Here is a 17,289-nt window from a genome sequence, read left to right as displayed (position 1 = left end):
CAGACTAATGTGAAAACAGAGTAAATAACAGATCTATGCACGTTATAATTAAATCTCTGTGGATTTATCAACTGAAACCTGCAGCTGAGGATGACATCTGGCTCTACTATTAAGAAAATATCCTACTGTGACAGTGCAGTGTTGGTGGTGAATTAGAATTTGAAAGGTATGAAATATAAATCACATCTGATGTATCTCAACACCACTACGTATAAGTTAGCATACGGATGTGGGTCACTTCAGGCAATGATGTAGCACTTCTGGTCTTCTTGTGACAAAATGGATGTGAGCCTGAAGTTTCCTACTCATAAATAGCAAATATGGCCCAAATATCCCAAAGCAGATGTGGGCCACCTTTAGGCAAGGTGTAATCTGGCCCGTGAGGTAAATGGTGAACCAACAAAATGAATAGAGTATATGATTAAATGTGGACATTTTAATACACTTATGTAAATACAGTGGGGCTGAATTTGTTCTGACCTCTCTCTATGTCTCATGACAAGTTTCTTGAGTGGGTCATCAGTGACATGGCAGCCGTTCAGGACAACGGATTTTAGTCTCAACCTATGGGAGGGATAAATGAAGCATTAAAACATATCACCATTGTTACACTTTGTTTGTTCATGTATATTTTTCATGTGCGTGCATGTGATTATCTGTGTATGTGTGTCTTTATTTGTGTGAGTGTGTGTGTATGTGTGAGTGTGTGTAACTGACCCTGCCCGGCCGTCACTCAGAGCTTTGACTCCCATATCTGTTGCTGCACTCCAGCTCATGTCCACACTAGTCACATGGTCACACAGCTGACCAATCTGAGGCAGTATCTGGTCACCGTGGAGGCCAGGACCAGTGCAGCCTGTGACCTTAACATCCTGTAATTAACAAACTACAATATTGATTTAATGCGGCGTGATTCCAGCAGGTAATGTAGAAGCAGAGTACATATCACATTCATGAAAAGATCCAATCTTGTCCTCTTTATCTCAGAAAGTGAAGAGTCTATGACCAGGGGCCTCTGTTGACATAAAGAAGGGACCTCTTATATATACAAGTAATTCACCCAGACGGAATGAGACGTGTTTCTTTGTTTTGTGTTGACTTGTGGCCAATTTTAGTTTGCCGGTGGTTATTTTGCATCGCTGTGAGTCTCTGTGGAATCGGTCTGTGTATTTTCATGGTTGTTTGATTGAATAATCCACTGAGATATCACTTCAAACAGAAACACCCTGAAGGGCCCCTCACCTCACATTCCCTCAGTCATCCTTCCATACAAGTTTCAAATATACTTATGTTGATAATGTGATATCTTTTAAATGATATGTGGCAAAGGATGTAACAGATGTGACTCACTTCACTCCGGTGACATCACGTGTTGGGTGGACAATGAGAGCCAGCAGACGGATTCAGGATGTGAGGTCAATAATTTGACAGTGTCAACAAGGAAGGATAATGTCTCATTGGCAGATAACAAATGACAATTTAAAAAAAAGTTTTGTTTTCTCTTTCTAATAAATCGATTTTCTGCCCAACACACAGACAGCACAGTGGCTTTAAGATGATCTGATGTTTTACCTTGACGTGAAAAATCATGTGAATGACGAGAATCTTTCACCAGACATTCACCCCTGCTCATCTGACCCACCGTGTCTGCTTTGAGTGTTTTTCTTTTCTTACCTCCAGATGGTTCTTACACAGAGTGAAGAACACCTGGAGCCCGTGGGAGGTCACGGACGGGCCGCTGCAGCTGGACAGACACAGGCTGCGAGGACGACATTTGCCCCAAAACAGCAACCGCTGCTCGGTCAGCATTGAGTTTTCAATCCTCAGATGTTTCCCTTCAGGAGCAGAGAGAAGAAGCAACAAGTATATTTCATGTTCAGTGTATGAGCTTGTTTTAGTGATTCACGATGTTGCCTCTGATGTACAGCGTGTGTTTGAGGACATGTGATGGTGCAGATCTGGGTTATCTTACTGTATATTTGTCCAGGGAGTGGTACGGTACACTTTGCTTACATCATGAGAACAAACCATGTGCTGATACTTTGAAAAGTTCAGGTCATCCCACTGACCTCAGACATCACCTCAAATTATTTACTTGAACTTATAAAGCCAAACTGCAAATTCCCCTCACACGTCTTGTCACATATGTATTATTTAATATGCATGAGACAAATTATAATGATTGTAGCTTAAATCGCTACCAACTTGTCTAATGTTCTTTGTGGTCGGCTTTGTGTGACTTCTGTGCAGTAGTTTTCCCTTAAAAAAATTCCACTTTATGGTGGTTTGGCATAATTTCGTACAGGAAGAAGAGGATATTTACTAAAAAAGAGAGTAATGTATCATCAGTCCATAAGAAATAGTGGAACAGGGAATTAATTGTAAGTATCTTCTTGTTATTTTAATGATGTAGTTCTTGACTAAATTGATTCAAGGTGTGTCCATCTTTTAAAAAAAAAAAAATCATTTGTATGAACAATATAACATCCTTATCAATGCATTTCGCTCAAAACGTTAAAACATGTCTTATCCTGTGTTATCTTATTATTATGCTGATAGTAAGTTGTTTTCTTCAATTGTCTCTATAATTATATAGTATAAATCTGTCCATCCCAAACACTCTGGAGCAGAGGTCAGAGTGTATTATGTCACGCGCACCATAGTCATTGGAACACAGGTCGATTTCTTATTTAATAAATACTCAAAGCTTTTGCCGTCACGCAGCCTATATCATTTAGCTTGACTGATATTAACTCAGCCACTAGGTGCCAGTAATGCGCCATAGGCTGAGTGCCAATCGCCATTTAATAACAATAAGAAGAAGAAGCGGGGCTAATCATAGATATATGGGGCTAATAACCAACTTAGTATTGCATTCATAATGAGATAAACATGTTTCTTTTAAGTGTTTTTCTATATATAGCCAATATGGATGGCATAAACCGACAATAACAATCTGTTGGAAATATTAATGTGGTTCAATAATACAAATTAACATAAAAGAATGTTGATATGGCACTCTAAGTAATAAGACATTTTCACATTGGCACTTATTGTGAAAAAGGTTGCCGACCCCTGCTCTGGAGTATGTGTGTGTTTATTGTCGCTCTGCGTTGCGTTAACATTGTTTTGAGGATGCTTGTTTCTTTTTGCAGTTGTTGTCATCTGTCCGTAACCTTCGTGCTATAGCTCGAATGCTTTGAGAACATGCAGCCAAAGGAAGGCTGAGCATTTGTGAGTTTGGCTGAAATGTAGATTAACATGTTGTTGCACGATCAGCCTAAACAAATGCCCTGGTTCAAGTGAGGAGTGTGTATCTCTGCAGGGAGCTGACTCACAGAGTGTGTGATCAGTAGCCAGTGTGAGCAGGCGCCTGCAGACCTGCATCACTCTGCACAGATCAGTGTGAGGCAGCAGAGACAGGACGGACAGCCACACCTCATCCGGCAGACGCAGCCAGCGGCCACACGCAGGGACAGCTGCCACCTGACAGGTGTAACAGAAAACACAACTAAGATGATACAATAATTGTGACACAAAATCATCACTTAAAGCTCCTTTTTCTCCACAAACTGCAAACGCAGGAAAGCAGAGGCAGATCAAATCTTTTAATACATTGTCAGCTACAGATGTGACTGTTCTCCCTGTAGCCTCTTTTACAATGTATTTTCTACATTGTACGACTTAAGTAAATGTGATCACATTGTTAGTAGGTTTATAATAGAATAAAGAAATATTTCTTACAGTGTGTTTATAGTCAGTGCTGCCTCCGTGGGCAGATGTGTCTGTGAAGGAAACAAAGAGTTATCTATTCATATTATTAAGTTATGAAAATCAATCGTTCTTCAAAGTTCACACTGTAATTACGCAGCTCACCAGCAACAAAGGAGGAAACCATAGTAAGGATGCATCGAGTTTAGCAGACACGCAGACCTTCATTGTTTCATATTTTGTTTTTAATTGCCACAAGTCAACTTTTACTTAATCTTAAAAAAAAATGTATTTTGTATTTTTCAGAACTTTGTGTTCTATACAGAATTTCGTTTCATACCTGCAAAATTGGACAAATTAAGTTTTGGTTTTTGGTTCCAAAGAGACAAATAAAACATCATTAAATATCTCATGAAACATTTGGTTTTACAATCACATAATCACTTTTACAGCCCCTCCTAAACACTTGTGACTTTCAGTAATTAACCACCACAAACAACCAAAGCCTTTTCAAGATCCAACCTTAGAATAAACTGCTGCTCACGTGAGGACGATGTCTGCATGGCTCCATTGAAGGAGGTGAGCCGGTGCAATGGGACCAAATTTACAACAGCTATTATTCGACTCTAACAAACTCTTTTAAACTCATGACTAGCTGCTAAATTGATATCTGATAAGGTGTGAAATTAATTGAAGTTTAGCCAATCATATGACCTGGTGTTGACTTGTACTGTTTCTCTTTTGCTTTTTACATTTTGTAATGTTTTCATGTCTGTGATTTTATTGTTAAACTTACCTGAGGCTGGGGATGTCGGTCTGGTGTCATCATTCTGACGCGTGTGCGTCTCTGTAGGTTTCAGGCCTGTGGGAGTATCCCTGTAAGGCGATGTGTGTTTCAGTCTGTCCTCTGGTGTGTGTCTCTTTGTGTGCGTTTGTGCATTCAGCCTTTTTGTGCGTTGGATTGCTGCTGCTGACTGAGGTCTGGAGAAAGATGATAATGTTTATTGTGACACACCGGTATTTATCACATAAATATTTAGTCAGGCATTACAGGTCATTTTGAAGGAACCATGCTTTTATTTTGGAAACAATAATCTCTCAAAAATCAGTGTTTAAAATGTTTACTATTAACTTTGTTATGTTGTTTTTTTAACCAATCTCCAAAACTCCAAAACAGAAAATAGCTGAATGATTTCAGATTATAATTTACAAAATTCTGGCAAATCCATAAACATGTTACATATACTTTTCTTAAGGTTAAATTTTAGAAAAAAAATTATTCAACCTTGGCAATGTTCCCCCATCTGTGAGCGAAGACAGGGAAATGCATGACTTCCCATTAAACCGCTGTGGACCTCGACCTCCAGTTGTCTTCTTTTGACCTTTGACATCACTCTGATGACATTTCAGGCCTGGATGTCGTTCAGTCCTTTTTGGCTGTAAAACGGACGATAGACAGAGAGAGAAACAGACAAACGCACATTGAATATAAATGCACATATTCAAATAATCAGAATGTGGATGAAATCATATCAAATCATAAACTTGCTGTAGAGCAAGCGTTTCCAGTCTTTTTACTTTATGATGCCTCGAACTAGAGAATGTCTTTTTGTAATCGTCACAGTATACATCATCCTTCTGTTTTATATAAAGGATTTTAAGGATTTAGATCCAGTTTTAATTTAAAAAAAAATGAGGAAAAAATAAGTAAAAGAAAAAGAATGCAGATTGGGAACAACAACTCTGGCCAATAGTTACATTTTTTTCTATATTTTTGTACAAGATAGAACTTCATGTTGATTAGGGTTTGCAGTCATAAATTATTTTTAGTACCTGAATTAGCAGGAGGTGCAGCTCTCTCCTCTCCTGTTGAGTCCTCTACGTGAACGTCTACAGGCTTATCAGTGGAGGTTTTGGCTCCTGCAGGCCTCTTCTTGAAATCACCATGTTTGTTGCAGTAAACAGAGCTTGTCTGACACAAATCTCTGTTTTTCCTTAGAGTCAGGTTGTCATGGTGTTTGGTTTCCTTGTGTTTAGTAAGTCCATTGCTTTCGGTCCTGTCCTTGTTTTTACAGAGGTCTTCTGTTTTTGTTGTTGCTTCACTAAAGTATTTTTTGATCTCAGGATTTGCGGTGGAGGAGTTGAACTTAGAGCGAGTTGGAGGTCGGGCTGGTGCTGCAGTTTCTTCACAGGTCATCTTCCCTCGTGCAGGTGAGTCTGCGAAACATCCCGCTTCAATACGTAGTCTCAATCTGAGGCGATGCAGTCGGTCCACACAAAGCTGGTACTGCTCATACACAGTTAAATCTGAGGGTGTTTTCAAGTGACAGGGAATCTCACGGTGGCTCATGTGATCAATTGCAAACTCCAGAAAAGCTGAATAGGTTCCTTGTTTTTTGCTTCCGTCCTCTTCCTCCAGCCCAGCATCCCTTTTCTCCTCCTCCCCTTCCGACATCTCTTGAACCTGTTTCTTCACTTCCTTTTGATTGTCTGACATTACTCCTTTCGACTGAGCTCCATTTATTTTATAACTTATATCTTCAGAGTCACGTTTGGATGACACTATTTTCTTTTTACAAATAACATTGCTCCGGCATGATGTGGATCCTACGATCAAAGTTGGTGATGTAAGAGTCTGATTCTCGCTGCTGTCAGATATATGTGTTTGGTGTCTTTGATAAGATGCATTCAGTCTGTTTGTTGGGCAGTAGTCTTGGCTGGGACTTTGTTTATTGATGCTGTGTTTTTGCTCCATACTTTTGATATTTTCCGTTTCTCTGTTCTCAGGCCAAGTTACATCATCTCTCCTGGAGAAGGGACTGCTGGGCTCGTCTTGTAAAGGAGATTTAAATCCACAAAGAAATTTAAATTTTTCCTGATTCTCATAACTTGTTGCTCTCCCTCCATCAAATAACTCACTTTCCCTCTTCGCCTCATCCTTCTCAGTTGCCAAAATCAAACTGTCCGCTGTGCAGAGTTCTCGGTGAAGCTCTGATCCGCTGCTGAGGAATCTGTGAGCCCAGTCCAAGACGTGCCTCAGCTTCTTCTGTTCACTGAGGAGAGAACAACAGAGGTTCGGTTCCTGGTTGATGTTGTGCCGACAGTTCCCAGCATCCTCCAGGTGCTCAGACACAACACGTGCTTCTCCTGTGGTCTGATGAGTCTCCATAGTCGGATTTGCTGCTTGAAAAGTTGATCCTGGATTATGTTTTTCAGGGTTATCCACAGGTATACCTCAGCGTCATACACACAAACAACCATGTAGGATTTACTTTCGTCTTTCTCCACCTTCCTGTTCGAACAATAGAAGCAAAACCACTATTTAGACTTGTAATAACGATGCATTACATCATCTCTACAGAGTCGGATTCAGTCTGTTTACGTAGAAGCAACAGACGCAGTTTTAGAAAATGATTATTCAATCTTACCCTGAAGATTTCCTGTCACCTCTGTATTTTAGCACAGAGTAAAAGAGAAGTTAAGTCCACTTGATGACTTCAGGCAATACATCAACTCCTTACCTCATATTTTTTTCATTTATAAAAGAATAGGCAGTCAACAGTGACGGTCTGAACACACTTCCTATGTCCCAGAAATCTTTAGTTGCTCACAGAAACATCACCATAGTGACAGAGATACAAAATGCAGTAACTCTTCTTCACCATGTGGGGGCGGCAAAGCTTTGAGAAAGTTTGGGGGAAATGAGTGAGATGGAATAATTATCAACCTGAGTCGCTGCCTTCTGACGTTGCCTCATATGAAAGAGTTGAATTACAATTTGAAGAATGTGAACTATGTGAGCATTGTAAGAATTCGAGTGTGTGGGGACGGACACAAGATATTCCCATAGTTAAAAAAACTTTCGGTTTATACATTTTTCATAATATATGTCTACAGTAGCAAACTGCAGACATTGAATTCTGATGCAGAATTCATAATTTTTTAATTTGTTAAAATTATACAAAAATTAAATTGATCTTATTATCTTTGGAAATGTGTTGTTTTTTTCTGATTGAAAGCCAAACTTTTGTTTTTGTAATTATATGTTGACACTGAAATGTTGTTTCAGTTTTTGCTGCTTGGGTTCGCATTGACATTGAGAAAGTTTGGTTGGTTTATTATCGCATGAATATTGTTGTTTTAGCTGTGTTCAAGGCATGTTGGAGATTTTAAATCCTCGTAAAATGATTATTGTTGGTTTTTTTTCCTGCTGGCACCAATAAAACTATAATTCATTGTCTTATATAGACAGAAGAAAAAGCTGCCACCTCACTGCAGTGACATGTAAGAAAAATCATAAAAAACTAACTTTATTGAGTAATGTAAAATAATTTACCCATCAGGCGCCATATTTCAATAAATATTCATTAGGGAGCTTTATTGAGGCAGTATTAACATATAAAACAATTCATCTTTTCTTTTATAACATACAAACATTCAAAATTTTCACTTCACAAAATTCATAAGGCTTGGTTGTCCCAGAAGAGAGAGGGTCATTACTTTTTTTTGTTGTACTTTTTCTGATTCTTTTCAAATTAAATGTCCCAGAGATTGTTATTAAAAGAGACTGGGTGACAAAAAAATTAAATAAATAAAAATCAGTTTTCGACAAACAATCCAAAACAACAAAGTGACCGTGCAAAAGAATCTGCTACTTTACATGCCCACACAACACTTAAATTATATGATAAACAACTGTTTATTTTTCTCATATGCCATGTGATGTCTCATACATTTGCATATAGTTGACCTGAGTTCAAATATTTAAAATCTTAAATAAATTAAATAAAAGCAGTATTTGTGTGCTAGTTCCAACAGTTGGATTCCAGGTGTTGGTACAACAGTTTTATTGTTCTTAATAATTAAAGGTAGATAATTCAATTTAAGGTTTGTAAATACTTGACTCATGTCAGGAACTTGTGATTTTGGATTAAGTAATACCTTGGCTGTGACATCAACTGATGAGTGATCTTGATGACTTTTTTTTTTTTTTTAAATCACAGTTTTATGTGCGTACAGGCAATAAAAGTCGTACTGTCGGTTTGTCTGTATGCTGTTTGTAAAACACAGGAAGTAGTTCAGTAGCTCTAAAACAAGAGCTAAATCTCAAAGGGGGAAATTCCCTTTGAACTCATAAAGGCTACGACTGATAAATGAGCTACAAACTAATATAATGCTACAGTCTCATCGAGCCAAAGATCTGATTTATCAGGCCCATACTCTGTGTTTTTGCAATGAGTTGAAGTGTAGCTTCACTCTCCATTCACTCTGTTGAGTGTTTTTAAAACATCTTTTCAGTAATGGAACATCTAAAAAATTCATTCATTTAATAGCATGCTACGTTAGCAATGGGTTTAGCATTTAGCATCCGGCCTTCATAAGCGACAGACACAGCAAAAGCACAATGAAGCTAACTCATGAAAATTGCAATAATAATGTTTTCCCAGCAGCCATCAAGAAGTCTTCCTTTTTATATTGAATTATTTAACTCAGACAGAGTTTCTTTTAAGCTAACAGAATTAGCCACTTGAAAAATACAGTTATTGATGCCCGAAACACACATTATTACGTATTTTGTTTTTTAAATGCAGGGACAAATTTGTCAGGTCCCTTCTGCTTAATTTTTACTGAGATAAATTGTGCGTTCATGTGGCAGAAATATTAGTTCCCAACTGGGAAATTTCCTGTGAACGCCAGCTCAAGTTGATAATAAAGTGGAAATTTGACAATTTATCTTCGCGAATTACCAAGTTGCCTATGTCATCACCTGGCAACCGATTCAAATTTTTCAGCTCTATATGCTTCTAAACTGAACTGGTTCAATGTTGAACTTTTGTCACTTGTAAACTAAATGTCCTTTTCTCAAAATATAAACAGCATTATTTTTTAGCCAAATTCATGCCTGTCCCCTGATCCTGTGTCCTTGCTCTTATTATGCACATTTTTGAAAGAGCTGTGAAGGCGTTGTTTAACTGCTCTAAACACATTTTGTTGACAACATGTGTTTCTGACTTCAAAGCACAGGATCACATCACAAATCGGGGCCTTCTGAGGAGCATGTTCACGCATAGAACTTCCTTTCATGTCTTAAACTCGTCTTCCCGTCCTCCTGTTGCTAAAGACACAGAGAAACATGCGTTCATCTGAGATGGTCGAGACAGCCAAGCCTAATACTAGATCGCTTTACACAGAGGAGACACACAGAGGGAAGAAAGAAAGCAAGTCTTTACCCACACAGTTTTTTTTTTCTGTTGCCACAACTATAAAGACAGTATTTACAGATGAGGGCATGCAATTTGCAATGAGAGGTCAGTGAGATTCCCAGGTTAGTTAGAGGAGGACGATGTACAGAACACATTTCATTTTTTTTAATAAATCTACGATAAATAACTTGAGCATTTTGATGCTGACAGACAGAATGACGGTTCATGAGGATATCCCCCTCCGTTAGTTGTCATGGGATGGTGGGGGTCATTTTACAGAGCATCAGCCACCTCCAACCAGTGAAGCTGCTTTTTTTTTGGTTTTCTTTTTTTCTTTTAATCTCAAGAGTCTTTGACGTTAAATGCAAACATCATAGTGGTGTGGCCCTTTGCTTGGTTCCAGCTTCAGAACTCAGTGCATGTCCTGTAGTAAGAAAAATAAATGTCTTGTCCCAAATAAGCGTGTTTCCATCATTACTGCATATTTTCCATATGCATAAAGCTGGTTGATGCATAAAGTTTACAGAGTTACATGAAAACAAGGCTGATGATATGAGGCAGCGACATTGGAGAGAATATAATGAGAGGGCTTTGTTGGTTACGTGCATTGCGGCGGCCTCTGTAGCATCCGACCTACAAAGAGTGATTTCTGAAAATAAACTTTGAAACATTAAACCAATTCCATATATGAGTCTGAATACTGTGGGAGAGCACTGACCAAAGTGCAGTGGCTGGCTCTCAACAGTACAGACTTACTTGTTGATGTTTTTTATCAGACAGACATGGATGCATACATGCTGCAGTGAAATGAGGCTACAACACCGACCGTCTGCAGCCGTGTTAATGTCTGGCTCTGGCTTCAGACTTGATATAATACATACAGTATTTGGATATTCATAACAGTGAGATGTGTATGCATGTCTCTGTATAAACGTTATGGTTTATGCTGTGATTAGATGCATTGTTTTTCTTTTTCTTTGTATATTAGTTTTTTTTTTTTAAACATAAATTGCTAATGCCCTTTCCTGAGAAGTTGATCCACACCATACTCTTTTTTTGTCAGACCCTTTTTTCTCCACTTAGCAACAAATGTTTTTATTTAATCTGAAAATTATTTCTGATAACATTACCTCCTATGTTCTCTTCTCCACTCAGAGACTCTAACCTGACACACACTGTCTGTTATGGCTGTGAGTTCCCAAGATGCAGGGGTTGGATGATGAGTCGAGTCATAAGGTTACTTTACTAAGGTCTTGGTTCTGTATACCGTGAGCTCACTTTTGTGTACAGAATACACAAATTTACACGCGATATGAAAATGCCCCATTTCCATACGGCTCATGAATCCCTTCGATCAAGTCACAATTTACAGATAATTCCTCCTTTCTGAAAAATGTTTCAGTCAGTGGCGGGACAGGTGTCCTCACGGTGCTCATTCATACATCTGTCCCATCAGATTAATGATTGGATAAATAGATAAGGGTTAGGGGGGGGGTCAACGGTCAAGTTCCCAGTTGCCTCACTTAACATGTTTTTTTGTGTTTCCTGAACACGATCTCTTAAGATTGACTTTGAGGATTTGCATTAAATTGTAACTAGTTGTGGCAGTGGGGAATTTCTAGTTTCAGTGTTTTGCCTCCCCTCTGGTTTTAACATTGATATTTTCATCTTGGGAACGTCAGTCATATCAGCAGTGAATGTCAATAAGCATAAACACAGCATTATACTGTACATACTTCCTCTAGAAGCACCTTCCCTTCCTATAACACCTGATAACTCTGCCTCGTTGGTCACTGACATTAAAAAGGAAAATACACTTTGTCTGTTGAAACATATAAACGGTTGCAGTTGTTTCAATGATAAACACAGGATAAAAAGCAGATCTGCGTGCAGTGAGTAAAGTACCTATAACTGTACCTGTTCAACATTTACTCCATCAGAAATCGGCTTGGATTGACACCTCAAATGTCCCATCCTGTGTCCTACCTCTTCAAACAAAGCTCCCGAAACAACACATCATCAGACAAATGACCTCAAACTCAAAAATGTATCATTTAGTGACTTTCCCCTTGAATCTCTTCATATGTTTTATGTCAAACTCTATAAAACCACGTTAAAAAATGCGCGATTAGTTTTTAGTTGATGAGCTAACATTTAGTTCAGAAGACATTTTCAACAAAACACACCTTTTTTTTTTTTCATCATCGCAAACGGACTGGAGTTCCTCTCATGCCACCCTCCTGTTCCCCCGAAATGACATCACGTAATCTGAAACAGTTGCAATCTGTGTTCGGTGTAAAAGATTTGTGCTGTAGCCTCTGTAGGAAAAAACCCAGGGTGCTACTGAGCCAACAACCATTGACCGTAGTCTGAAAAAATAGCTTGAATTTCCTTTCACCCCCATAAACCTCAATAAATTAGCTTTTTTTTGTTATCTTATGTAAACTCTTAATTTCAAAATAAACTCAAAGTAGATCCTCTGACTGAAAAATTCCTGAAAGATCCGGATCACATAAAAATGTACAAAACATTTAAAAACAACTTATTTAAGATTGGTATTAATCATCAATATTTTGCTTTGTTTTAAATATATATATTATATAATGTACCTCTGACGGTGGCTATTGTTGCATCCAGTGACAGATCAATAATCTCTCTTGCTCTGTTCCCACCCACTCCTTCATGACTGACAGGCTCTGTGACGCTCTGCTCTGAGGACGAGAACCAATCAGAACGGTTTGTACTATTTACCAAAAATGTCTCTTGCATCAATTTGTCAGCATCAGGAGTGAACAGACCATTCAATCTTCTAGTGAAACCCAAACCAACTGACTTTTCCTCTTGTTGTGAAATTTTCTCTGTTCATGACCTCCCTCTTTTTTCTAAATTCATTCATCTCTCACTTCCACAAGTTCTTCCTTGAGCACTTACAGTATTTTTTTATCTCATCACTGCCAAGTGTCCATCTTAACAAGTAATTAGATCCTGTGATTGAAATCTTACCTCTCTTTCTGTAAGACAGTAATTGGCCTATGCTGCCAAAGAGGTGAAACACATCAATGTGTGATGAGAGAATCCAATAGGGCTACTTCATTACTGTCAATGTTTCCATATGAGGCCCTTTTTCAAATAAAATATAAAATATGTAATTTTGTGGGTTGTCATCGGTGATGTATTCCACCTGCTTCTTAAATAGATTGGATGGTTGAAATCATTTCACACCATTGGCAGACTTGTGTTTCATGAGGCACCAGTTCTTAAGACTGAAAATAAGATTAAATTCAAAGTTAAGACAGACATTTGGGCTCTCACTTTCCTCCTCATTCTCTTTCTCTCCCTCCTCAGTCTGACCACAGGTTCTCCATGGCCATGCTGATCTTACACAGGATCCAGCGCCGGAACGGGCAGTAATACTCGTAGTGAAACTGATCGAACTCTGGCGTCTGGCGGATCTCGTGGAGGAACGACACGTCGATGTCAGACTCCAGCAGTAACAGCAGCGTGGGCACGGTGACCAGCAGGACGCCCATAACCACGGCCACGAAGCGGGCCACGCTCAGCACACAGGCATTGAGTCTCTCGTTGGACGAGAGCAGGCGCAGGCTGCTGGTCAGGAAGCCTCCCATTCGGCTCCTAGTAGCCAGCCGGGTGCGTTCGTAGACCCGGTCTCGTTCCCTCTCGGCCTCCAGCTTGGCCTGGATGTCAGGGTCAGCATGGAGCTCCCTCAGCATCCTGGCGGGGCTCTGGACCGGGGAGGAGAAGAGCAGGTCGACGCCTCCCTGGCTGTCATCTACAGGGGTGGACAGCATGCTGGCACAGGGGCTGGAAAGGAAACAATTTCAAATATTTAATAAATACATTATCATGTATTGAGCGTTCTTATGAATAAACTATCTACCTGTAGACCAGCTCAGAGATGGTCAGGGGGCCACCGGCCTCGTCGTCTTCCTGCGCCTCATCTTCAGGTTTGGGTGTCTGAGGTCGGAGAGTAGAGGTTTCCATGGAAACACGGGGAGGCTGCAGGTCATTGCTCAAAGCAGAGTTTCCTCCTTCGGTCCCTTGTTGCTCTGTGACTGTGGATACAGCTGAAGGTTTGAGAGGAGACAAGGGAACAGAGTCCTTCACAGCAACAACACCTGGTGAGAGAGGAAGACGAGAGAGAGGGTGGAATATATGTTTTTACATGAGGGTGTAAACTGGCTTTAACATTAACTTACACTGAATTAAAAGGTTTCCTGGGTATTTATAGAGGGAAAAACTCCATGAAATAGTATTGAGTGACTTTTTAACAATCTATCTTTTTCACACGTATTGAATACACGGTAAGGATGTCATATTCAAGTTGGTAAAGGTAAAAAGTTATAGAGTTAATAATATGTCCCAGTTTCATGTGTGATACATACGATCACACTATCAATGCCAGTGGTTCACTACTACGTAATAATTTTACAGTACATAAGAACTTACCCCCTCCCCATTTTATTTTATTAAACAAGATGTAAAAGTTTGAATCAAAGATGATCAATTTAACTGTTCTCAATAGTACATTTTAAAGGTTTAGTGTGGAGAATCTAGTGACATCTAGTGGTGAAGTTGCATGTTGCAGATGATTAGAACCTTTGGAAACCTTCAGTTGTTATAAAATCTCAAAGGGTGTTTCATTTATCCAGTTTGGACAAACTCCGTAGAGAGGAACAGCTCCCGATGTAAATATAAAGTATTTAAACATAAAGGACTCATTCTAGCGTAAAGAAACAACAATTTGAACAATTTAGATGAAACACACTAGTGAAAACATCACAAGGATTATTTTATATTACATTTCTGCTGATAGATCCCTTTCCGCACAATCTTACACAGCGGACCTTAAAATCATAAAAATTAACAACCGTTAAGTAAAATGTTTTTTCTAATGAAAAAATAGAAAAATGTTTTTCTACAACCTTCACATAGCAGCCGCACATTATCAACACTAAATTTTTTGGACATTTATTGAATGGTTGTCAGGACAAGTGAGGGACAACTGTGTCCATGTGCCCAGTGCGATCATTTTGCATATGCAATATATTCTTATTATTTTTAATATAATACATGATTCTGTCACAATTGCTGTCGCAGTTTAGTTGTGTAGAAGACGAGGATGAACAGCTATCAAGGACCACGTTCTGATGTGTTACGCTGCAGTTGAACCAACACAGGCACATGATGGCGCTCTTCTACTGGTTAATGACCCACAGAGTAACACTGGCTGGAAGAATGAAACATGTATAATAATTTTTTTCTGTGTAAACACTCAACGCTCATGCTGAGGCACAGACTTGTGGATGTTTCTTAGACAGCAATGACGCCTCAGTGCGCACAATGAATCTGAAAATGTTATGTGTCTAAATGGTAAACGGTCTGTAAAGCACTTTTCTAGTCTTGATGACCAGTCAAAGCACTTACCAGTACAGTTTATTGCCATTCACCCATTCACACACACATTCATAGAGTGCATCTATGGGCAGCCCTTTTTTCTATGATGGGCGATTCAGTTTCTTGCCCAAGCACACTTCAGCATGCAGATGGGGAAGCCTGGGATCGAACTGGCGTCCTTCTGGCTCTACTCCCACAGCCAGTGTATGTGTGTGTTTGTATGTGTGTGTGTGTGTGTGTGTGTGTGTGTGTGTGTGTGTGTGTGTGTGTGTGTGTGTGTGTGTGTGTGTTTGTGTGTGTGTGTGTTTGTGTGTGCGTGCATGCGTGCGTGCGTGTGTGTGCGTGTGTGAAGGTTAAAAATAAAACCAGCTGTCTTCCTGCTATAGATTAAGTAAGAGCTGGGGGCTAAATGTCCACTGACGTATGACTCAGCTTGTCGACACCTCTCTTATCTCGCAATCACACACACACAGACACACACACATACATGCCAACACAGCAAGACAAAGACATCGTTAATATTCAACATACGTATTCCTATGCATAGAGTCTACGGTATATGCATAATAATAAATCTATTGCCATTGCCTTGACATGCATGAACCAAACCATCCGTACTCTTTCTAACAAATTTGTAAGTAAAAAACATTTACTGGCAAGAAAATGTTTGACCTAATTTAGATATCAAAGAAAAGTGACAAAGGTGCTTGACACAATCACGATCCTCTTTGAATTGTTTTAGCGATAGAGAAATCAAGGTCAAACACACAAATCGGTTACCATGGCCAACGGATTCAAACACAAGTTGAGAGAAATGAAAAAAGAACAAGTGGTGGTGACAGCTACCATGGCAACAGAGTCAGCAAAAAGCCCAAGAAGCGAGTGGACTCCCGGAGAGAAAGAGGCGGGTATTAAAGTTGAGGAAGAAGGTGCAGATGAAAAATGAGAGGAGCAAGATAAACAGAAGAGAGGAGGGTGAGATATATAAAGTAAAATATTGTAGCAGACTTGGGAAGCAACTGTCTTAATTTATCATAATTTATCTTCTCTCAGTTGCATAAAAGTGAACTTGAATAAAATACAGATTTATTAAGTGGAAATTATACAAATCGAGGGGGATTTTCAAACTCGGATCTCAAGTCGCCCACAAAATAGTGCGCCCCCGCGTGATTATGGCACACAGGAAGAAATATGTTTGATGCAAGTGATCTGTGATAATTCAAAGATAATTCACCCTGAACTGACCTGCAATTTAAAACCAAATGTATGAGGCGGATGAAGAACTTTAGATATATTCAGTTTGCCCTTTTAATCAGAATGTGGTGGGGAAATAATCATAACTTGCACCATAGTTACTTTTGCTCCTTTCCCATTTATACAAGCCTACTGTCTGCGTTCTGTCCTGTCACCTCCGATACAAGCCTCTACTTAGAGATGATTCACACTACAAAGCACAATCTCTGCATTGCTACAATTCCCACACGCGCAGACAAACACTCATGCACAGACAGAATCTGGGTTTTCCCCTGTTATGCAAGTGTTGACAGACCTATTTATCTTTGCCATGCAACCTCATCATGAACACCCAGACACCTACAAAGGATATTTATATTTGTTTTTAACCTCTATTCCTCTGCTGTATTGATAAGTGCCATAATATTAAATGACATTGTGTAATCCATGTTAAGGCGGATTTTACATAACGAAGATGTCTCACTGTAACTGCAGACTTTAATCTCTTATGCAGACCTCTAACTACAATAGAAAACCCTCCTGAATATGGCCTCCCTGCACAGCGTCAAGTGAGGGAACAGGATCAGCTGTGAAGCATCGCTCTTAAACCCGATGAAGATTCAGTGTCAGACTCAAGGACACTTCAGCCTGGTGGCGACGAGGGGACTGTGAAACGAGGCCAGTCGGTGAAGAACCAGCCTCTTGATGTCTACATATTTCAAAATCT

General features: G+C 39.4%; 1 protein-coding gene across 1 annotated transcript in view; it reads right to left on the bottom strand.

Moving 5' to 3' along the window:
• Positions 1 to 9,921: 9,921 nt before the first annotated feature.
• Positions 9,922 to 17,289, bottom strand: part of frmd3 (FERM domain containing 3) — a 48,343-nt gene continuing 40,975 nt past the window's right edge. The window contains exons 14-15 of the mRNA XM_053421465.1: positions 13,813 to 14,050; positions 9,922 to 13,736 (exon numbers count right to left, since the gene is read on the bottom strand). Of these exons, the coding sequence (XP_053277440.1) occupies positions 13,256 to 13,736; positions 13,813 to 14,050 (719 nt within the window). The 3' untranslated portion in view covers positions 9,922 to 13,255. The remainder of the gene's footprint in view (positions 13,737 to 13,812; positions 14,051 to 17,289) is intronic.

Source organism: Pleuronectes platessa, chromosome 4 (genome assembly GCF_947347685.1).
Source record: "Pleuronectes platessa chromosome 4, fPlePla1.1, whole genome shotgun sequence".
In the NCBI taxonomy this organism is placed as follows: domain Eukaryota; kingdom Metazoa; phylum Chordata; class Actinopteri; order Pleuronectiformes; family Pleuronectidae; genus Pleuronectes; species Pleuronectes platessa.
This window is presented reverse-complemented; position numbering and strand designations above follow the sequence as displayed.